The sequence below is a fragment of the Rhinatrema bivittatum genome, chromosome 3 (genome assembly GCF_901001135.1).
Source record: "Rhinatrema bivittatum chromosome 3, aRhiBiv1.1, whole genome shotgun sequence".
Taxonomy (NCBI): Eukaryota; Metazoa; Chordata; class Amphibia; order Gymnophiona; family Rhinatrematidae; genus Rhinatrema; species Rhinatrema bivittatum.
In genome coordinates this window covers 250,356,668-250,380,835 of record NC_042617.1, presented here as the reverse complement: position 1 = coordinate 250,380,835, position 24,168 = coordinate 250,356,668, and the positions used below count along the sequence as shown (strand labels likewise).

Here is a 24,168-nt window from a genome sequence, read left to right as displayed (position 1 = left end):
AACCTGGGACCTGTGCGGGGGGGGAGGAACACTGCAAGCCGCTTCACAATTTGGCCGAGCCAGGAAGGAAGGAAGGATTGGGGTGATGGAGCCCTAGCTGTTGTATTGCTGTTGCTGTGCGAGCCAGGAGAACTGGGACCTGTGCGGGGGGGACCGCTTGTGAGCCGCTTTCGCCGCCGGCTGCCCCCTCCGGAGGGCGGCAGAGAAGGGGAAGGGGCTGGAAAAGCAACAAAAGGTAAGTTGGCACATGTCAAGCCGCTTCGGGAGGAGGGGATTTTCGGTTTTTAGGTTTTCATGGGTTTAACAGTTGGGATTCCACTTCCTGGTGCCTGTCATTTCAAATGTCATTTGAAATGACAGGTACCAGCGCACCCAGGATACTGTATAGGCGCTGTATTAAGCGCCTATACAGTAAAATGGGTTGCGCGGGCCTAACGCTTCGCCTAACGCTTTGCAGACGCGGCTTGCATTTGCAAGCAATTTAAATAGAGTATCGAGCGGTATGTGATCAGAACTGTGCGTGCGGCAAACGAGGGTGCACCCGGCACTGCCGCACTCTTTCTAACGCGGCCTTACTGTATCGACCCGATAGCTTGCTGGATTAAGGAGGTGGTCACAGCTGCGTATGTGGATGCTGAAAATCCATTGCCTACTCAGGTTAGGGCTCATTCCACTAGGGTTCAGGCAGTGTCATGGGCGGAGGTTAGATTGTTGTCTCCCATCGATATCTGCCGAACTGCAACATGGTCCTCCTTTCCAGGTTTTATCGTCTGGATGTGCAGGCCCAGGAGGATGCAGCCCTTGCAAATGTGGTGTTGACGGGACCGCAGGCAGCTTCCCACCCTATCCAGGAATAGCTTTGGTACATCCCACTTGTTCTGAGTCTATCTGTCTACTTGCTAGAGAATACTTATCCAGGTAAGTATTGCTGAATATTGGGCTCTACATATAAAAGCAGAATGTTTTTAGCTTTGAGTTACATTTATGCCATTATGCCATTAGAATTCAGTTATCTTAAGCTGACTGCTTTGAGGTTCAGAATGAATCCCAGGTCTCCAGCAGGGTGTTGCAGAACTTTTGGTTAGTGACTGTAATGAAAGTGAAGGGAAACACCACAGACTGGGAGGTGAGGATGAGATGCACAAAATCAGCGGGATGAAATCAGGCATGGTCCATTTCCCTCTGTTCGTTTGCTTTTGCTCTCTTGTTCCTATCCACAAGCAATATCACTTCCTGTTAAATGTCATATGGAGCCTTACCTGAGCAAATACCTTCAAATAATCGTATGGAATATTTCCCTGTATATGTTCTGCTCCATATTTTATCATTAATAAGCATACTGCTATCTTTATCCAACAGATGATGGATTTGGGAACATTATTAAGGTTCAGAAAATGTGTGATGGTCAACAGAGGGAGGAATGGGAACCCAGAGACTCCACAAGAGGGAGCCTAGATCCTTCAGCTGACTGTGAAGGTAGTATCAGTAGAGTAACACCATCCAGTGTGGAAGAAAATGCTCAGAAGAGAGAGAAACCAAACACATGTTCTGATCAAGAAAGAAATTCCAACCACTGCTTAAATCTTGTAGAAACTCTGAGACTCAATGAAGGAGAGAGATTGTTTAAAAGTACTGAAGTTTGGGAAACCTTCACCACAAATTCTCATTCTTCTGAGCACCAAGAAAAGATTGAATATGGGAACAAATTCACTGAGAAGGCAAGTCATACTTGTTTTAATGAATTTCATGAAACTGAGAAAATAATTGTAGGAGCGGAAGGGGAAAAAAGAGCCTTTAAGAAATCACAGCTTATAGCACACAGAAAAATTCATATGCAAAAGAAATCATTAAACTGTACTCAGTGTGAAAAATGCTTTCCCTGCAGAGCTGAGTTGGAAAGACATGTAAGAATTCACTCAAGAGGAAACACATTTCAGTGTACCGCTGGTGAAGAAAGATTTAATAAGAAGTCAAGTCTGAGAGAACATAAAAAGTTGAACAGAACAGACAAGCCTTCAAGTGTACTGAGTGTGAAAAGTATTTTACAAACAGATCACAACTTTCAATTCATCAAAAATTTCACTTAGGAAAGAAAACTTTTAAATGTTCTGAATGTGAAAGAAGCTTTACTCAGAAATCTGATCTAAGAAAACATGAAAGAATCCACACTGGTGAAAAACCATTTAGATGTCCTCAATGTGATAAATGTTTCAGACAAAAATATGATGTAAAAATACATGAAAGAATCCATACTGGAGAGAAACCATTTAATTGTTCTAGATGTGATAAATGTTTCAGTAGTAAAGCTGGCCTGCGATCGCATGCAATGATACACATGATAGAGAAAAAATTTAAATGTTCTGAATGCGATAAAAGTTTTAGGCACAAAGCTGGTTTGCGAATGCATGAAATGACACACACTGGGGAGAAACAGTTTAAATGTTCTGAATGTGATAAAACTTTTAGGCACAAAATAGCTTTGCGAGTGCATGAAATGGCACACACTGGAGAAAAACCATTTAAATGTTCTGAATGTGATAAATGCTTTTGTCGAAAAGACAAACTGAGAAAGCATAAACTTACTCACTTAGGAGACAACCTATTTAAATGTTATAAATGTTATAAATATTTCAATCATAAAGGAAGCCTTCAACACCATGAAATGACCCACAAGACAGATAAACAATTTAAATGTTTTGAATGTGATAAACAGTTCATTAAAAAATCAGACCTAATAATTCATGAAAGAAGCCACACTGGAGAGAAACCATATAAATGTTCTGAATGTGAGAAATGTTTTGGTTATAAAGGCAGTTTCCTTCGCCATGAAATGACCCACACAGGAAATAAACCATTTACATGTTGTGAATGTGCTAAATGCTTTCAAAATAAATATGATTTAAGAAGACATGAAAGAATACACTCTGGAGAGAAACGGTTTAAATGTGCTGAATGTGAAAAAAGCTTCAGTAATAAATATGACTTCAGGAAACATAAAAATATGCATATTGGAGAAAAACTGTTTAAATGTTCTGAATGTGATAAACGTTTCAGCAATAAATGTGGTCTAATGAACCATAAAAAAATGCATAGTGTAGAAAAACTTTTAAATGTTCTGAATGTGATAAATGTTTCAGAAAAAAATCAGAATTAATAGTACATGAAAGAGTGCACACTGGGGAAAAACCATTTAAATGTTCTGAATGTGATAAAAGATTCAGCCAGCAAAATAACCAAAGACAACACGAAAGAATTCACACTGGAGAAAAGCCATTTAAATGTTCTGAATGTGACAAATGTTTCAATCAGAAAGGTGGCCTTCGATTGCATGAAATGGTACACACAGGAGAGAAACCATTTAATTGTTTTGACTGTAATAAATGCTACAGTAGCAAATCCGCTCTAAGAAAACATGAAAGAATACATATCAGAGAGAAGTTGAACTCAGACTTGTAAATTCAAGACTGATAATTGCAGAATCAATATAGTACATTACAGACTAGATTGTTCACAGCCAGCATAGAAAAGATTGGTAAAAAGGACAAATACAGATTCTGAAATACAGAACTGTAAATGGTTACATATCATCACTGGATGTGAAGTGCTGATGCCAGAAAGGCTGTATACAGAAAGCACAGCAAGGTGGCATGTCTTATTCATTAGAAACTGTAAACATTATAACATTGATGTACAAAAAAAGAAAAACCTACCAGGAACACATAACCCTATTAAAACAGAAGATAATGAAGAAATTGTGATCACCAGGGACATACCTATTCTCACTACCAGGAAGATCAGTGCTGGAAAACCAGATATCATAATGAATGAGGAAAAGAAAAGAATGGCATTGCTGATGAAGATGTCAAAACCTAGCAACTATTCTGTGAAACATATGAATAAAATGAAGATCCTTAAACGTCAAGAGATGAAATCAGAGACCAAGAATACATGACAGAAAGATTTAGAAATAGACCCAATTATATTGGGTGCCACTGGCCTGTTAGAAGAATTTTCAATCACACCTTAATATGTTGCCTTTAAAAATTATACCCTATTAAGTCCAGAAGAAGGTGTTGTGCTCCGCGGCCGTGGCGCCCCACGACCGCGGCCCCCTACCTGTTTTCGCGGCGCCACGGGAGCCCCGGAGGAGGGCTCCGACTTGGACCATTGCGCCCGCCTGGCCTCCAGCGCTGCCCGTTGCAGGGGAAGCCGTCCTGCTTCCCCCCAGCGGCGTCTCCCTTCCGCGGGAGAAATCCAAAATGGCCGCCGCCATGCTTCAGCTCGAGGCCACGCCCCCTCCACAGAATTAAAGGGACCCATCCCTCTAAATGGTCTCACCTGTTCTCTATCAGCCAGGGCAGAGGAAGTATAAAAGGCAACTTCCTCTGCTCATCCAGTGACTTGGCAACGTTCTTCCTCGCTGTCTAGTCTGCTTGCTTTGGTGAATTCCCTGCGCTTGGACTCTGGTTCCTGTTCCGTCTTGGTGTTCCTGGTTCCTGACTTCGGATTGGCTTATGGTGATTCTCTGGTTCCTGACTTCGGATTGGCTTACGGTGATTCTCTGGTTCCTGACTTTGGATTGGCAAGCGGTGATTCTCTGGTGCACGACTTCGGACTGGTGAGCGACAACCCTCTGGCACTCGACCTAGGACTCCTTCAAGACTCCGTCTCCAAGGGCCCACCTAAGTCCCAGCGGCCCGGGTCCCTACGGGCTCCTCCTGGGGGGACCGCGGGCTTCCAGGGCGAAGCTCCAGTTGGCCTTTGCACCGTTGCTCTGACCTCCCTAGGTCCACCTAAGTCCCAGCGGTTGGGTCCCTACGGGCTCCTCCCGGGGGGACCACAGACCACCAGTGGTGAAGACACAGCGCCTTATCTCGTCTCTTCATCGCCTCCGTGCTTGCCTCAGTCTCCAGTGCCAAGAGTCAGCTGGTCCTGCCTCCTGTTCTGCCTCGCCACCCGACAAGAGAACCTACGGACCCCCCGAAAGGTATACCATCCTCTCGCTGGCCAAGGGTCCACACGCCTGAACATAACAGAAGGCTTTCTTTAGCTCAATGCAAGTACTAAGGTGGGCATTAGCATTACATCTCAGAAATTGAGATTATGCCCAACATTCCATGGTTTATAAATGAGATTCATTCATGTTAAGGTATGCACAAACAAACCCATTTGGAGGCACTACCCTGAGAAAAACAATAGAAATATTTTGAGTGTAAAAAATGTTTCAAACAGAAAATCGAGACTGCTTGAAAGGACCCACACACTGCCATTAGAAAGTGGATGAGATCTGACTTGTAAAGGAATTTGAGAAGAAAGTTGTATATAAAACCCTAAGAATATCATGTGGTGGAATAATTCAGCACAAATCATTGAGGAAAAATCAGTAAGAGCAGTGCAGGAGTTTTAAACTAATATTGAAAAGTGTTTTTGTTGTGTTTGGCAGACCAGAGGCCAGTCCTGCAGTCTGCCACCCTTACGGCCAGGCCAGCCTTCTCTGCCTCCCAACGCCGCGCTGGCTTTCTGGAATGTGGCTGCCTGCCTTGCATGCCTCCAGGCTCCCATCTGCTCCCCGATGTCGTACACTTATCAGAGCACAATGGGAGACTGTGAGTGACTGCTCTCTGCAGCAGGACACTGCCGGATCCTCAATATGTGCCCCCTTCCGTAGGGCACACATGACATGATTGCCCTAAATTTAAAGGGCCAGCAGTGGGAAACCTCTGGAAGTGCCCCCTGATGATGTCATCCAGCCAGCCCTATAAAGGGTTGAGACGGAGAACCCTCCAGTACATTGGCAATAGGTCGACTCCATGGAGAAGTACTTTGCCTTGGCATTCCAGTGTTCATGATCCTAGCTTTCTGGTTCGTGATTCCACTGTGTGTTCTGTTCCTGGTTCCTTGGCAATCTGGTTTGTCGTCTGAGTTCTTATCTTCGTTCTCAGTTTTCCCTTCATCTGTCTTCAGCATCTCATCTTGCTCCTGTGGTTCCTTGTCCTCCGTTCCTTGTCTCATCGGATTGGACTTCTGTCTTTGAGCTTGAACTGACCTTCCAGCTTGACTTTGGATTGGACTTCTGGCTTGACCTCGGATTGGACCTCAATGCTGCTTGACCTCTGCCAGCTTCTGACCACTGCATGCTTACCATTACTGCTCGAACTCTGCCTTCCCTGATCACTGAACCACGATACTGAGTGAATTCCACCTGCCTCTGACCACAGCCTGAACCTGACTCCATTTCCCACTGCCTGTCCTGACTGCTGCTCGTCTTGACACCGCTTTCTTCACCGTGCTGTCTGCAACCTCTTCTACGTGCTGGATCTTCACCTCCACAGAGGCCCACTCCTAAGTCCAGCTGGCCCCGGCACCCAAGGGCTCAACCTAAGGGGAATGAGGGCTGGTATTGGTGAAGCTGCAGTTGGGCCTCTGCTCCAGCCAGCTCTGCCTGCCAATGGTGGGGACCTGCTGGGCTACTTCCTGCGGGTTGTGCCAATTCCACATCAGTCTAAGTTTTCATTTTCACATCAGATTGGCAAGGCCATGATCCAGTAGATGCCTCAAGCTTTCAGGCCATCCTGGGCCTAGCACAGAAGATGCTGCAGCAGCAGCAGTTTCTTGAGCTCCTGGCAAGCTCCATGGAGTGACTTAGTGCCTGCCTGGATGCAGCAGCAGTGATTTAACCAGAGAATCAATCGTTGCCTCCAGCAAAGGGCTTGGGAGCTCCGCCCACTAGGCAGACCCATTGCGCTAGCTCCTCAATTTCAGTGCCACCTCTCTCCCATTCCAACAGTAACCCCAAACCATTCACGCCTGGAGGAACCAATGCAGCTCAGCCAGGGATGCCTTACCCCTGAAGAAAAGCTCTGTCGACATCAGCTGTGGCAATGCTTCTACTGCGCTGGGACCGGGCACCAGCTGGCATGCTGTCCACTAAAGACAGGAAACTAACTAGTCCTGGATCTAGTGGTGAGGTGATCCTAGGCTTCACGATTCCTGTTACTCAACTGATGCTCCCAATGACAAGAATTTCCTACCCAGGCCTTGGTAGACTCTGGCGCTGGGGGGAATTTCATAATGAAAGCCCTCGTCGACCGCTTGTGCTTCCCACAGTTACCAGAAAGACATCTATAGTCATCTCGACTCACAGGAATCCGCTTCCTGGCCAGATCACCCTAGTCACAGCACCCTTGTGTTTATGCACTGGCTTGCATGTAGAGAGCATAGACTTTTGTATCATCATCAAGGTGGTAGATCCCATTGTGCTGGGCTTATCCTGGTTGCAACTCTACTTTCCACACTCCAACTGGGCTTCTTCCAGCTGATCAGCTGGTGCTCTCATTGCCACAGCTCATGCCTGCAACGTGTTGAACCACTAACTTGCTTGCCTTTGACGACAACCCTAGTAGGGCTATCTCTACAGTACACAAATTACACCAATGTGTTCTCCAAGAAGGAGGCTGAGACTCTATCTTCCCTTAGGGTATACGATTGTGCCATCAATCTGTTACCCAACACCGAACCTTCTCGTGGGAGAGTATATTCTCTATCTGCCCTGGAGACTAAACCAATGTCAGAATACATCAAATAAAACCATGACCGAAGTTTCATCAGCCCCTCCACTTCCTCCGCCTGGGCAGGTTTCTTCTTTGTCTCCAAAAAGGATGGCTCATTATATCCATGCATCAACAACAGAGGATTGAATGCAATAACAAAAAAGGACTGGTACTCCTTACCACTCATTTCGGTTTGACCATCTCCAGGGATCAAGAGTATTTACAAAGCTGGACCTTCATGGGGCCAACAGTCTAATTCGTATTAATCATAGAGATGAATGGAAGATGGCATTCAATACTCAAGATGGGCACTATGAGTATCTAGCAATGCCCTTTGGGTTATGTAATGCCCCCTCCTTCCGAATTTCAGAAGATGATGAATGAAATCTTCAGAGACCTCCTCTATGTCTGTGTCAATGTGTACCTCAACAATATTCTCATCTTCTCTAAGGATCTCAACTCTCACTGCCAGCATGTTCGCCTAGCTCTCCAGAGACTACGAGATAACAACTTACGCAAAGTTGGAGAAATGCCTTTTCAAGAACATCGTATCTAGTAAGAGCTTCCATATGGATCCAGATAACATCAAGTGCATCCAAGACTGGCCGAACCCTCCGGTCTTTGCACCCTGCAGAGATTCCTAGGCTTTGCCAACTATTAGCAACATTTCATTCCTAATTACTCCCGGATTGTGGCGCCACTCACAGTACTCACTCAAAAAGGAGCCAACACCAAAGCCTTGTCTTTGGAAGCAGCCACTGCTTTCCAAGAATTGGAGGTTGCATTCATTCAAAAGCCTTGACTCCATCACCCTGATCCCACATGTCTCTTTATCTTCAAAATCACCTTCTCGCTGGGGGTAGGAGCAGTACTGTGTCAGCACTCCAATACAGGAGTCCTTCATCCATGCTCCTTCTCCTCATGAAAATTCTCCTCTGCAGAATGCAACTATGGGATCAGAGAAAGAGAACTGCTAGCCAACAAGCTTGGGCTTGTTCAATATTGCACTACCATTTATACTGATCACAAAAACTTAGAACATCTTCATCAGACCCAATGGCTGAATGCCCACCAAGCCAGCTGATCTCTGTTCTTTGCATGTTTTGATTTTGAGCTGAGATACAAGCCAGCTATCAAGAACATTAGAGTGGACGCCCTTTCCTGGTCTTTCCTGGTGGAGGACATCCTGGAACTTCCCAGGCCTGTATCCTCCTAGTCTCCACCATGACCGTCCCTCCAGGGAAGATAGTTGTACCACGCAAACTCTGAGAAAACATGTTAAAATGGTGCCATGACTCCCATATCGCAGGTCACCCTGGACGAGCTCGGACTCTCGTGATGCTCCAGCATCATAGGTCACCCTGGATGAGCTCGGAGTCTCACGATGCTCCAGTAAAGGTACTACTGGTGGCCACAATGCACAGAGATTCCGGTTCTATGTGAACTCCTGTTCTACCTGCGCACAGCAGAAACCTCTGATGGGATGACTCTGGGGGCTGTTACAGCTGTTTCCAGCTCCCAGGGAAACCTGGACCCAGTTGTCCACAGACTTTGTAGTGGCCCTCCCTTTCTTGAACAGCTGTACTATCATTTGGTCATAATTGATCATTTCTCAAAGTTGGCCCATTTCATTCTGCTTCTTGGACTTCCTACAGCCCCGAAGATGGCCTGCCTATTTATGTCATATAATAACTAGAGGATATCTCAAACATTTATCCAATGTGTACAAACTTTATTAATAGAAATGACAATCCTCACTCTATCTAGACAATAAAAACTATCTACTCACACATCCATTCTCATACATACCAAACTAAAATCATTAAAATACACATAATGTAAACATTGTGACCCCAAAATTTATATTGCACCAATCACCAATCATAAATTCCCAACAAGTATAACAATACTTTATATCTTGATATTTCTTCAAATTCTTCGCTGTAACTTCCTTAATGCCGCGATAATGAGCCCATGCTCGCCGCAGTCTGTTCACAATCCAACTGTCCAACAAAAGATCTTTGTTTCTCCCCTTCCTCGGGGCTTCTTCAGGGACTCATTCAACGAATAATTCATCAATTTAATCCACTACTCTTCACACCATTCTAAAAATTAAAATAACCCAACATCAATTTTCCAACCGTAATTCACCTCCCGACACCAAAACCACATCTAGATAGATACTGACCTCTGGTACGAAAAACCAGTCTCAATATAAACTTGATTAATATCGGGATGACGACCCGTCTTTACCAAATTCAACTTCAATTCTCAGCATATCATTTTCCTCACTGTGCCATTGACACACATCTCTACAAAAAACAAACAGAAACAAAGGCAGCTTACCAAATGTAAAACACTCACCAGATAACACAGCTCCCACTGCCACCACTATATCGTATACTTACTTTAGTGGAACTGACGTCCTCAACAACGGAAATCACATCTCAAAGCGTGGAGACCTAACCCAGTAAAGTATGGTATATATAAAGAACTTTCAATGAATCAAAAACTGATTGACAACTCATTAAGCACTTCACACAATGTTGATTCATCTTTATTCACCACCCGACTTATTTAAAAAAAGCGTTCCATTCAATGGGTCCGTTAAGACCATTCGGACTCATTGTCCCCCATTTAAAGATAAATCGCTGTTCCATCCTCCTCAGTTTAGCTGACATATCACCACCGTTGCACAAATGTACCTTCTTAATCACAAAGAATCTTATATCGTTTACCAAATGTCCATGCCTCACCCAATGATCAACGAGTGGAACATGTTCTTTAAGAGCCTTAATCCGACTCCTGTGCTAAATGATGCGCACCCGAATCTCTCTTGTGGTCTGGCTAATGTAAATAAGTTTACAAGGACAAATTACAGCGTAAACTACACCCTTTGTATCACAAGAGAACAATTCCGGCAATCTATAAGGGTATAACAATTTAGGATGGCAAAATTCTTTACATCGGAAGACATGACAACACACTGAACAATTACTGCAAGCTATCTGACCATATACTTGGCATTCCTGAATTTCTCTTTGTCTGTACTTCAATTTTCCCTTTAGATTTTGGCATTTTTTTACAGCAAAGATCGGTCTCTCTACAAATCCAGTGATGGAAGATAAAATATGCCAATGTTTTAATATACTGGATTTGATATCAACAATCTTTGAGGAATAGGGGATAGAGCATATAACTCTAGTAGGTTTCTTTTTCGAACACTGTATTAAAAGATTCTCCCTATTAGCGTATAAAGCCCTTTTATATGTAACATAAATAGGTCTGCATGGTTTGCCCAAGCACATCATCTCCGGCTGGGGGCCCATTTCACGGCCAAATACTGATGATCTTTATCCAAAAATGTTAACATCTACCTGGACTACCACCCCCAAGCAGTCAGAACAGACCAAGCACACCCTGAAAAACTTTCTCAGAGCTTAAACCAATGACCTTCAAGAACACTGAGTCTATCTCTTCCCATGGGCAGAGTTTTCCCATAACTTCCATATCAGCACAGCTATGGGGTCTTTGCCCATCAAGGTCATATATGAGATAGAAGTTACTTCCTTTGCCTATTCTGTAGACTATGCCTTCACCTACAGCCAAACTGACAGCCCACAAGCTCCAAGAACGCTGGGTATACACCACAGTGATGCGGAATAAAGTGGCTGAAAGGTCCAGGAAGACTACTGACGCAGTCCGGAGGTCTGCACCACAATTCAAGCCAGGGGACAATGTACCTGTCATATTCGGCTCTGGATGCCCTCCATGCAACTGGCTCCCCAATACATTGGGCCGTTCCAAATCCTACATCAGTTGGGTCCGGTAACCTACCAGCTACGGCTGCCTACCTTTCTCAGAGTCCACAAGGTGATCCACATAAGAACATAAGATATGCCATACTGGGTCCACAGTGGCCAGCTGTGGGAAATTATTTTAGGAAGCTATTTAGCTTACATGAAGAATTTAGTACCACGATAGAAATTAGTGAAACAGAGAATCACTGATATTACTAGTATAATTATTTGATATAAGGCCTATAAGTTCTGAGAATAAATATGCTATTTTTCTTAGCCTGCTTTTAACAAGGAACAAATCAATAGTTCTGATATATTAAAGAGCAGTTACTCAGGAGGCTAACTTTGCAGATATCAGAGGAAAACAGGACAGTAATAACTTGACCACACCTAACCATTTGTTGATGTGATAAGGACAGACATTGGGGCCTCAAGAACACATGGGAGCAGCCCAGAGAAGAAATTAGAGCAAAGATCAGAAGAATTAACTTAAAAAGAGCAACATGAGACAAACTGTTTGAAATCAGAGAAAGAACAGCTCATAAGAAAAGGTTTTGGATATTACAATGATTAATGAAGTGCCTGATGAACTATTCCTGGTTTCCTGACACTGTGTTTCCGTCTTTACAAAGATATATTAGACTTATATTGGAAACTAGAAACTGTAAGGGGAACTATTTTTGAGTATATTCTTTAACACAAACTCTAATCTTGTATGTTTTTATTGCTTATTTTCAAACTTATAAGTAAACCTCTATACTTGTAAATAAGTGTGTTGTGTATTCTATGACATATAACCTACCAATCAACTTTTAGATTTGGCGCCCATGACAGGATTTTATGTCATAGAATTACATTTTTGCTTGTTGATTGTTAAGTAATCATGTTTAAGAAAAATAAGACTATTAATCATACACAGTTGATTCCAGCTGGTTCCCGGATTAACCATGATTTTGTGTAGCAGAGCAACTTGCTAGGTCTAATGTGACTTGTGATCAATGGGAAAAGGCATTGGACAAAGAAATAGACCCTTATAGGTCAAACTGTCCACAATTTTAGAAAGAATATGGTTGGAAAAATTAGATGTGAATGGGGCATGTGTTTGTTGGTTATTGTTAGAAACTATTGTTCAGCAACATAATGAGAATGGGAAGTTGCAGGATCAGACTGCCTTTTTTGAAAAACCAGAATCGGGACTAAGAGGCACAGCTTTTAGCTCACAGAACTACCCTTGAATCTGCACACTCACAGCGGGTCCTTGCTTTAAAGCAAGCTGCTCTGGCTGTCCAGAATTCAGCAGCTTGTCGTGCTCAAGTTTTAGCACAGCATATGCAGCAGGGTCTTAAGAGTCTATATCAAAATTGGCTGCTATTATTAGGGGTGATGCCCCAGCTGCAGACCCCGATATCTAGAAGGGGTGTGATAGTGATTATGAGAAGGAAGGGAGAAGTGAGTTGTGGCAGTGCTCCACAAGGAAACTACAGCCATTTGTCACTGTTAAATTTTCACAGGATGAGAGATTGCAAGAGGGGGAGGAAGTTGAAGAGGAAAGTGAAGTTCCCTCAACAAGTTTAAATAACACTATAGGGAAAAAGGGATCCCTGCTTCAGAGTAGGGAGACCATTACCACAACTTATACTCCCAAACAATTAGTGCAATTGGCAGATAGATTTTGCCAAAAAGAAAAGGAGAAGTTGGGGGATTGGCTAGTGCATCTGTGAAAACAGGGTGCTGAGTCAGTACAGCTCTCAGATGATGAGCTTGCTGTGATGGGCACTATCTGCCAAGAACGCTTTATACATGATCGTGCACACCACATACCATGTCTCCTTAATGTAATTGGGACAGTCATTCGGGAGAAATATAGAGATTCCAGTGACTGGCCAGGACCTCGTAAGGCAGAAAAATGGAATACACTAAATGAGGGTGCCCGTGTACTATGTAAATTGTGGTTACAATTAGCCATCCAAAAGGAATTACCTCTTGATGATTATGAGAACGTGCATATTACTGCCAGGGATATGTGCCCATTTGTACAGACTGCTGGGTCATCATGGCCTGGATTAGCCTTCTCGCTTGGTAGGGAGGTGACACAGGAAGAAAACCTTAACACAATTAAACAATTGATTTCCAAACAGGAAGGCCTGTATGGCTTGGGTTTAAATGAAACCAGTGGAGACAGGTCATGAAAGGGGAGAGCCCCATAGATGCATTTTTTTCCCATGGAGACGAGAGATTCACATGGACGGGCTCCTCCACCTTGCTAGTCAGCGCAGGATCTTTCACATAAGCCGTCCTTGCAGCACTTTAGGGGTCAGGTTTGGTGCACCTTAGTTTGAATGGATAACCCAAAAGCTGATATTGATGTTTGACTACAGAAAAATTGATATGTATGCTACTGGAGCAGCAGGAATCTATAGGCTCTGGGGGTCCTTCAACCTCCCAGTTACCAAACACAAACCTTCAGTAGGAAAGTGGTCGAGCCTCTGTTGCCACATTAAAATACATTACCCCTATGAATGATCAAAAACCTCATGAATGTTGCCATCTCATGGAAAGGGGGTAAAAGGCAACAGATTAATGCTCTGGTGGACAGAGGGGTGGAGGCCACCATCATAAGGGGGTAACCCACATCGATACATGGATCAACCAGTAAAGCTAGAAGGATACAGAGTTTCCGTTACAACAGATGTGCAGGTCCCAGCACATATAATTACAGGGGGGCCGATGCAATACAGTGTGCTCTGCCAAGCGCATTGTATAACCTGCAGTTAGATGCGGATTGTATAGGCGCTAACTAATCCCTTTATGTAATAAGGGGATTAGCGCCTCTACAACACGCGTCCAACGCGGAGTGAAACTTAATAGCGCTCATCATATGCAAATGTGTTGCGCCTAGAGGTGGACCCTTGTCCTGAGGCAGTGAGGAGCGGCTCCCTGGACGGGCCCAGGAAGCACCAGTCACCAGGGGGCGAAGCACAGGAGGAGACAGAGGCTAGCTGGAGCTTCATCACTGGAAGCCCGAGGTCCCCCGGGTGGAGCCCTTGGGGACTCGAGCCGCTTGGACTTAGGTGGGCCTTGCAGGGTCTCCCGGAAAGGAAGTGGAGGAGTGTGCCCAGCAAGATCAAGGGTGCGCGGTCAATGTCGAGACTGGAGACTTGGGAATCAAGGAAGGCCAGAACAGTGTCTGCGATGACAAGGCTAAGAGCAGGGCTAGACTCAAGGAAGCGTGGTCATTGATAGCGAGGGTCAAGTTCCAAAGGTCAGTCCGAGAGTAGTGAGCCAAAGCAGAGGTCAAGTTCCAAAGGTCAGTCCGAGAGTAGTCAGCCAAAGCAGGGTTCAGGTTCCAGAGTTCAGGCATGGTCGAGGAACAGGCAGAGGTCAGTATCCGGGCAGCAATAAGCGTAGTCGAGGAACAGGCAGAGGTCAGTATCCGGGCAGCAGTCAGTGTAGTCGAGGAACAGGCAGAGGTCAGTACCAGACAGTCAGTCCAAGAGGTACTACCTGAAGGGATGCAGGAACAGAAGGACGCTGGAACAGAAGGAACAAGTGAGAGAGACACTGAGGCAAACTAGAACACACATGGTGTCGACCCGATTGCCAAGGCAAGGAAGTGCAGGCAGGAACTTCCTGATATACTGTGCTCAATCAGGGCGCGCCACGGAGCCTGGTCCTTGCCCTGGCCCTTTAAGAGGCTGGGTGATCTGTGCACGCATGCCTACGGGCGGGGCCAACGCAACGGAGGACGTCGAGCTCCATTGTGAGGCCTGGTATGTTGAGGAAGGCCCGGCGACCACCGCCGTGGGACACCGAGGCCTAGGGGAGCTCACTGCAGTCATGGGAGAGGCCGACCCGGGACCTGCCAAGGAGTTGTGAAAGTGAACAGGCCGTGCGCAGACCGAGCGCAGACGGGACGTGCAACAGTACCCCCCCATTCTAGGCCTCCCCCTATGCAGGTGAGGTTTCTCAGGGTGAGCCCTGTGGAAAGCTCTGAGGAGCTCCTTATCTAGGATGTTGTACGAGGGTTCCTAGGAATTTTCTTTGGCCCCATACCCTTCCCAGGCCAGGAGGTACTCCCAGTGGCCCCGACGGACGTCGAGGACCTCTCTTACCTGAAGAGTGTCCTCAGTTTTGGTGGAGATCTGAGAAGTTGGAGGATCTCTGTGGGAAGGCCAGGAGAGCACGAGTGGTTTCAACAAGGAGACGTGAAACGTGTTATGGATACCCATCGCACGAGGTAACTGAAGCTGGTAAGAGACAGCTTCCACTCTTCTGAAGACAGGAAATGGACCAATATACTTTGGTGCTAAGTGATGTGAGGGAAGGCATAATCTTATGTGTCGGGTGCTTAGCCACACCTTTTGTCCAGGACAGAAGATTGGAGCGGAGCGTCTGTGAGCGTCGGAGGTATGTTTGGAACGTTCAGCAGCTTGGTTGAGGCGTTCTTTAACTTGATTCCACACCTGACATATGGTGTGAGCCATAACCTGGGCAGCTGGTGATGGAACGGAGAGAGGTACTGGTAGTGGTAAACATGGTTGTCGACCAAATACCACTGAGAATGGGGATACATCGGTGGCAGCGGCAATGTGGGTATTATGTGAAAGTTCGGCCCAGGGTAGTAGGTCGGACCAGTTATCCTGCTGATCATTTACATACGAGCGAAGGCTTTCAGGGTCCTATTCATTCTCTCGGTTTGGCCATTGGCTTGAGGGTGATAGGCCAACGTGAAGTTCAAGGTTATATTGAATTTCTTACACAGGGACCGCCAGTATCTTGCGGAAAATTATGGTTCTCGGTCCGATATGATTTCTTTGGGAAGGCCATGGAGACGAAAGATATGCTGGAGGAACAATTTGGCCAATTCTGGAGAGGAAGGAAGGCTAGGCAGGAGAATAAAGTGACCCATCTTGGAAAACCGGTCAATGATGACCCAGATCACTGGGTCATCATTGACCCAGTGATCTACCATTTTCTGTGAAAATGGTAGATCTACCATTTTCTGTGAAAATGGTAGATCCGTGATAAAGTTTGTCGATATGCTTGACCAAGGTTCCGTAGGAGCTGGAAGCGGTTGGAGGAGACCCCGTGGTCGCCCTGTAGGGGGTTTTTGTTGGGCTCAGATGGGACATGAGTCTACATAGTTGTGAGAGTCTTGTACCATTGTTGCGTTCGTCGGTCACAGACAGCTGCAACCGCTCTGCCTCACCTCTCTTCTGCCCTTCTCCTTCTCCTTCGGGAAGTTTACTGCCTCCGTTGCTGTTTGCCGAGCCCCTCGGCATCTCCGAACCCACATGGGCGTCCCCGTCCACCATGCTTCTTCCTGAGACCTGCTAGGGTGCACGCGCGCGCACCACCCACGTATTTGAACACATCACGGCGGGAACCTCGGAGGCGGCCCCACCACATGATATCAGTACCTCCGGGTATTTAAACCTCCGCTCCACTACAACGAGTTAGCAAGGACTTCAGTTTTGCTACTCTGACCAATTCTAAGCTGCCCGCTTGGATCCTCTCTACCCTCCAAGGAACTTGCTCCTACTGAAGCTCTGAGTACCCGCTCCTCAGGGGCCCTACGCTTCTACCTTCACTCCGGAAGCCGCTCAGTCTACCTCAGGACACCTGCCCCTCAGAGGTCTTGTCTGCTTCCTATTCAGGTACCCTCTGGCGTTCTAGGTACTCGCTCCGCGAGAGCCTTTCCTGCTTTGTGTATCCTGCACCTCGGGCCTCAGGGCCCTCTATACACTCGACTACCTTGGAAGTTATCATTGCTGCTACTCTGTGAGTACTGCTACGCTTCCAGCTCTTGTGCTTCACCTCTTCAGGTTCACGGCCTATCTGCATTGCGGAACCTTACCGGCCCTTCGCTACTACTGGGTGAACGCTTCAACTACCATTACAGCGGTAGCTGTCTGGAGCCTTACCGTGATATCATCGGACTACAGCACTGTCCGTTCCTCGGACACTACCATCTTCATCACAGCAGTATAATAAAACTTCCTTCCTTCTGTGTCTACTTACTATTGAGTCTAGCCTATCGTGGTTCCCCACGGGGCCCCTCCCCATGGGAGAAGTCATCGCCACTTCGACTAAGAGTCCACATAATGCCACAAACACAACAACCATATTGGGCCACCAATAATGTCTCCGCAGCATCTTGAGAGTTCTTGTGCGGCCCGGATGACCCGCTAACTTGGAGTCATGAGCCCATTTGAGAACCCACCCATGTAACCTCCATGGAATGACCGTCTTTCCAGCAGGGATGGTGTTGGTCACTGCAAGAGTTACACAGGCAGGGTCATTGATATGTCTTGGGACATCAGGAACATCTTCTGGTTCGAATGATCTGAAGAGCGCATCTGCGCGGAGGTTCTTTGAGCCCGGACGATAGCACAATTCGAAGTTGAACCTTTCGAAGAACAGCGCCCATCGGGCTTGCCTCGGATTCAGGAGTTGTGCTTCTTTCAGATGCTCCAGGTTTTTATGGTCGGCGAAGATAGTAAATTTATGTTGTGCCCCTTCCAACCAGGGGCATCACTCTTGGAGGGCCAGTTTGACTGCTAGGAGTTCCCCGTCTCCAACAGTGTAGTTCTGTTCATCGGGTGAGAACTTATGCGAGTAGAATGAACATGGTACCAATGTACCCTTGGGAGAGAATTGGCTTAAGACCGTCCCAGCCCCGATAGCGGATACGTCGACTTCTACAACGAATGGGCATCTTGGGTCAGGATGTTGCAAGCACGGGCCGGAACAGAAAGCTTCTTTTAGAGTTTGGAAGGCAGCTTGGGCTTTGGGGGTCCAAACACGAGTGTTAACCCCTTTCTTTGTCATGGTGGTGAGCGGAGCGGCTAGTGTAGAGTAATTTGCAATAAAGCTTCTATAATAGTTCGTGAAGCCAAGGAAGCGTTGCAATGCGTGAAGGCCAACTGGCTGAGGCCAGTCTCAAATGCCTTGAAGTTTCTCTGGATCCATGGAAAATCCTCGGTCAGATATTGTTGTTATTATGTGTGTTTTAGTGGATCCTTGGGTGCTGTGGAGATGACCATGCCCACGGGGAGGATCCCTGTGAGGAGCCACAGCACTGGGCTAGACTCTGATACACAAAACACCGGAATTTGAACTCTTTTATTATACAGCTTGTAGTAGCCACCAGGTGGCAGTGGTGAGTTGTAGACTCAGGGACCTCGGCAGAGGGAGCCCTTCTCTCCTAGATGACGCCAGGAGGTTCCGCAGCAGGTTACCCAGCAAGGAGTTACTGTGGATGAGACGGATAAGAGATTAGAGTACTCACTCGGTGTTAGCTGTTATGGATGCGATTCCACCAGATAGTTTTAGAATGTACAGGCACTGCAGCAGGGAGAGCAGGCCCCCGAGGAGCTAGTACCTGTTCCCTGAATGGCACCTGTAATAGAACAGAGGGCCCCCGAGGAGCGGGTACCCAAGTTAATAGTAAATCCCGAAGGGCAGAAGTAGAGCTTCCTGCAGGTTCGTGCTTCTGGGCGTACATAGACGTGAGTTGCCACTGAGCATACATAGACGTGGGTTGCGCGCATGCGCGCACCCTAGCAAATACCTGGGAGGAGCAATGGCGTACGGCTGCACCATAGCCATTCCGGGGACACCAGAGAGGTTGACTTGACGACGCTGTGGTAGCCATCTTGCCCAAGTAAGCAGGAGGTGCCGAGATTGGGGTGCAACAAGCGGGGTGAAGCCGTCGAAGACTGACGGACGCAACAGATATGATATACCCTAGGAAGGGTAAACGGTTCTGTTCAAAGATGCATTTCTCTAACTTGACGTAGAGATGATTCTCTTTTAGGTATTGAAGTACGGTCTTCACCTGATCACGATGTGATTTCAGGTCTTTAGAGAATATCAAGATGTCATCCAGATACACAATGACATAGGAGTACAGGAGATCTCAGAGAATCTCGTTCATGAGGCGTTGAAAAACAGTGGGAGCATTACATAGGCCGAAGGGCATCACAATGTACTCGTAGTGACCATCCCTCGTGTTGAATGCTGTTTTCCAAATATCTTCAGGTTGGATACGTACAAGGTTGTACGCGCCCCTCAGGTCTAGCTTGGTAAATATTTGAGCCCCTTGAAGGTGGTCAAACAGTTCACTGATGAGGGGCAATGGATATCGGTCTTTGCAGGTTATGGCGTTAAGCCCTCTTTAATCAATACAAGGGCGTAATCCTCCATCCTTTTTTTGACGAAAAACCCGCTCTGGCGGGAGAGTCAGAAGGTCTGATGAACCCCTTTTCTAAGTTTTCTTTAATATATTCGGACATGGCTAGGGTTTCTGGACGAGACAAAGGGTAGGTTCTGCCCTTGGGAGATGTGGTGCCTGGCAGAAGTTCTATGGGGCAATTCAGTTTGCGGAGTGGAGGTAATGTGTCGGCTTTCTGCTTCGAGAAGAAATCCTCGAACTCGGAGTACTGGGCTGGCAGCCCAGTAAGAGTGGTGGTTTTCAGGACAGTTACTACTGGAAATACTTGTCATAGACAGGTCTTCTGGCATTTAGGACCCCATTGCACCAACTGCAATGAATGCCAATCGAATTGAGGTCCGTGGATCTGGAGCCAGGGCAGCCCCAGGACGATTAGATGGGTAGAACATTTTAGTACGTAGAAAGACATCTCCTCTTCGTGGTGAGTGCCCACGGTGAAACGGACGGCCACCGTTCGGTGGGTGATGAGTCTGGGAAGGTGTTCCCCTTGAATGGAAGAGATGCAAAGAGCTATCTCTAGGGGTTGTAGAGGAATGTTCAGTAGCTTGACGATGTTGTCCATAATGAAACTGCCACTCGCCCCTGTGTCGACAAGGGCAGTAGTGGTGAAGGATCGAGACTCGATGCTAAGCGAGACTGGAAGTAGAAGTTGGGGGCTGGTGACAGTAACGTCCAAGCTCAGGACCCCCGCCGGGCTCAGACGTTGAAGTTTCCCGGTCAGACTGGGCAGGACTGCCGAAGATGTCCGGAAGCACCACAGTAAAAGCAGAGATATTCCTTCCTCCGAAGTAGATGTTCTGTCGGAGATAGTTGCCCACAGTTAAACTGCATAGGTTCCTCAGCAGGAGGTGATGATACCGATGGCAACTTGGAGGACGGGCTTTCGGTACGCCTTGGGCATGGAGTAGGAGATCGGGAGGTCTTTACTTCTAGGCACTTCTGCCAGAGTTGATGGTCAATCCTCCCAGCGAGGGAGATCAGGTCCTCTAGAGACGTGGGAGTCTCACAGATGGTGAGTTCATCTTTGAGAGTGTTGGAGAGACCATCTAGGAAGATGGCTCGCAGACAATCCTCTTGCCACCCGAGCTCAGTAGCCAGGGTCCTGAATTCCACTATGTACTCAGAGAGGGTTCTCGACCCTTGATGAAGGTGGAAGGAGATTATGACTGGCTATGGCTTGATGGCCCGGGTCTCCGAAGGTCTGCTTGAAGACAATGACAAATTCTGATAACTGGGAAAGCATAGGATCAGAGTGTTCCTACAACGGAGAGGCCCATGCTAGAGCCTTTCCCTCCAAGCAGGAAAGGATGAAGATTACCTTCATGGTTTCCTTCAGGAACAAGGAGGGTTGCAGTGCAAATTGCATGAAGCACTGATTCAGGAAGCCTCGACAGTGGCATTTGTCCCAGTTAAGGAGGTACTGGAAGAGCCAACGATGGCACTGATTCAGGAAGCCTCGACAGTGGCATTTGTCCCAGTTAAGGAGGTACTGGAAGAGCCAACGATGCTCTGGGTAACGGATAAGCCGATAGGCCCACGGGATTGGCCAGGGCTGTATCTCGCAGCTGGGAACGAAGCTCTTCATCTGAAGATGCCAATGATTCCAAGGCTCGTCGATGTTTTTGGACAGTTGCGGCAAAACTTGGTAGGGCCCAGGACACGGGGGACTCTGCCGAGTCCATGACCTAGGCAACCTGTTGCGCCTGGAGGTGGACCCTTGTCTTGAGGCAGTGAGGAGCGGCTCCCTGGACGGACCAAGGAAGCACCTGCCACCAGAGGCTGGAGCACAGGAGGAGGCAGAGGCTAGCTGGAGCTTCAACACTGGAAGCCCGAGGACCCCCGGGTGGAGCCCTTGAGGACCCGGACCGCTTGGACTTAGGTGGGCCTCGCAGGATCTCCTGAAAAGGAAGTGGAGGAGTGTGCCCACCAAGATCAAGGGTGTGCGGTTGATGTCGAGACTGGAGACTTGGGGAATCAAGGAAGGCCAGAACAGTGTCTGCGATGATAAGGCTAGGAGCAGGGCCAGACTCAAGGAAGCGTGGTCAGTGATACCGAGGGTCAAGTTCCAAAGGTCAGTCCGAGAGTAGTGAGCCAAGGCAGAGGTCAAGTTCCAAAGATCAGTCCGAGAGTAGTCAGCCAAAGCAGGGTTCAGGTTCCAGAGGTCAGGCGTGCTCGAGGAACAGGCAGAGGTCAGTATCTGGGCAGCGATCAGCGTAGTCAAGGAACAGGCAGAGGTCAGTATCCGGGCAGTGATCAGCGTAGTCGAGGAACAGGCAGAGGTCAGTACCAGAGAGTCAGTCCAAGAGGTACTACCTGACAGGATGCAGGAACAGAAGGCAGCTGGAACAAGACTGGAACAAGCGATGAGACACTGAGGCAAACTAGTACACACACGGTGTCGATGCGATTGCCAAGGCAAGGAAGTGCAGGCAGGAACTTTCTGATATACTGTGCTCAATCAGGGCGCACCACGGAGTCTGGTCCCACCCCTGGCCCTTTAAAAGGCCGGGCAGTCCGCGCATGCACGCATACCTATGGGTGGGACCGACGCCACAGAGGATGTCGAGCTCCGTCGTGAGGCCTGGTACGTTGAGGAAGGCCTGGTGACTGCTGCCGCGGGCCACCGAGGCCTAGAGGAGTTCGCTGCAATTGCGGGAGAGGCCGACCCGGAACCTGCTGACGAATTGGGAAGGTGAGCTGGCCCATGTGCGGGCTGAGCGCGGACGGGACAAGTAACAAAATGCATGTGAATGAGGCTATTAGCTATTCACTCCCAATGCAAAAAAAATAAAGTACATCTAGGACGCACATTTTAGCGATCAGAAATTAATGCCTGCCCAGAGCAGGAATTAATTGCTGAGTCCTCCTAAAAATAGTACAGGAAAGCAGAAAAAACTTTACTGCCTCCTACTTAATATCGATGGGATATCAAGTAGGAGGAACAATACTTTAAAAAAAAAAAAAAAAGCACCCACAATCGGATGCAGGAAGTGGACGCTCAATTGACAAGCGTCTGTTTCCTGAACCCCTGGCACATCCACGGGTTAGGAAAACAGACACTGATAAATTCAGCGTCCATTTTCCGAACCTGACTGCTCTCACTGTAAGGAGTAAATAAATCAATATTAAAGAGTCGGGCACTTAATATTAATTTATTCTCTCCTTCACTTATTGTCCATTGGTCCATTTCACTGACATTTGTCAGTGAAAGGACCAATCCCCTTTCAGGACAGCCTTCTGAACGGTGATTGGTCCTTTCACTGACATGTGATACTGAAGGGACCAATCGGCAATAAGTGGAGTGAATAAATTAATATTAAGTGCCAGACACTTTAATATTGATTTATACACTCCTTAGGTGCTGCTAGTCAGATTCGGAGAATGGACGCTGAATTTCTTACCTTATGCTAACTCTGTGTTTATGCTACTTGTTTCATTGTAAATTGATGTGATGCGCAAATGAACGTTGGTAAAGAAAAACTATAAATAAATAAATAAATAAATAATCTGCGCATGTGCACTGGTTAGGAAAACGGATGCTGATAAATTCAGTGTCTGTTTTCTTAACCGACGGACAGCTGTCGACAACCTCTCTCAGGTGCATGCTGTCAAGGAGGCACTAGGAGCGCGCAATTGCCCCTAGCACTTCCTTGCCAGCGTGAGCCGTAATTTAAATATTGCATCATGCCTCCAGGAGAGGTGCCTGGGGGCGCGTTAGCAAAGCAGATGCAGAACACTCAGCACCCGCTTTCAGCGCAACTTTTTTGCATCGGCCCCAGAGGATGGTCAACGACTGTCTCTTCTTGTTATCTTTGCTCCCCAGAAAGATTGCATATTAGGCATTGACTTTATCAAACATTTTGAATGACAAGTTAAACAAGGATAATGTTTATCCGCCCAAAACATATCTTGAGGTCTGCTGTTCCTGCTGGTTGTCTTCCTGAGTGTGTGTCCCTTCCCAAACCTAAAGAGATGATTTATTCTGACCAGTTTAAAACCAAATGTCCACCAGCAGTTTTGCAGACAACTATTGATGATTTAAGGGAAGCGGGAGTAGTGACACTAGTGAAATCTCCTTTTAATAGTCCAGTGTTGCTAGTGTTAAAACCAGATGGGTCTTGGGGCCTGTTATGGATTCAGACCATGCACGCTGGTATTCTGCCCAGGGGCTCTGACTTGAGGGTGGCAAGATGTCACTGAGATTTACACTGGGGCCACCTGAGGGGCTTACCCAATATATAAACACACATAATTACTGGAATCATACTTGGGGGCTTGAACCCAGGAGCTAATTCCCTGCACAAAGAGCCACACACAAACTTTGATTCAGTACATCACGGTACCAGGTACTTAGGAAAGTATTTTATTTATTTATTTATTTATTTAAAAAAATTTTATATACCGACATTCATCCAGGATATCACATCGGTTTACAGTGTAACACAAACAAACGCCAAGCATGGCACTTTACATTGAACAAATTGAACAAAACAAGTTAACAAATGAATAAATGAGGGTGTGAACAAGGGGAAAATTGCATTAAATACTCAACTAGGTTTGTAATTATATACATATGTACAAA

The 24,168-nt window shown here is 46.7% G+C and overlaps 2 protein-coding genes across 2 annotated transcripts in view; both read left to right on the top strand.

Moving 5' to 3' along the window:
* LOC115087343 (zinc finger protein 135-like) overlaps positions 1-2,016 on the top strand; it is a 77,896-nt gene extending 75,880 nt beyond the window's left edge. Inside the window, exons 8-9 of the mRNA XM_029594445.1 lie at positions 1,360-1,718; positions 1,886-2,016. Of these exons, the coding sequence (XP_029450305.1) occupies positions 1,360-1,718; positions 1,886-1,891 (365 nt within the window). The 3' untranslated portion in view covers positions 1,892-2,016. The remainder of the gene's footprint in view (positions 1-1,359; positions 1,719-1,885) is intronic.
* Positions 1,991-4,274, top strand: LOC115087344 (zinc finger protein 501-like; the record flags this gene model as incomplete). The annotated part of the gene is made up of 1 exon (XM_029594446.1): positions 1,991-4,274. A coding segment is annotated over one exon (1,164 nt), but the record flags the coding sequence as incomplete, so codon positions are not given.
* Between the last annotated feature and the right edge of the window lie 19,894 nt (positions 4,275-24,168).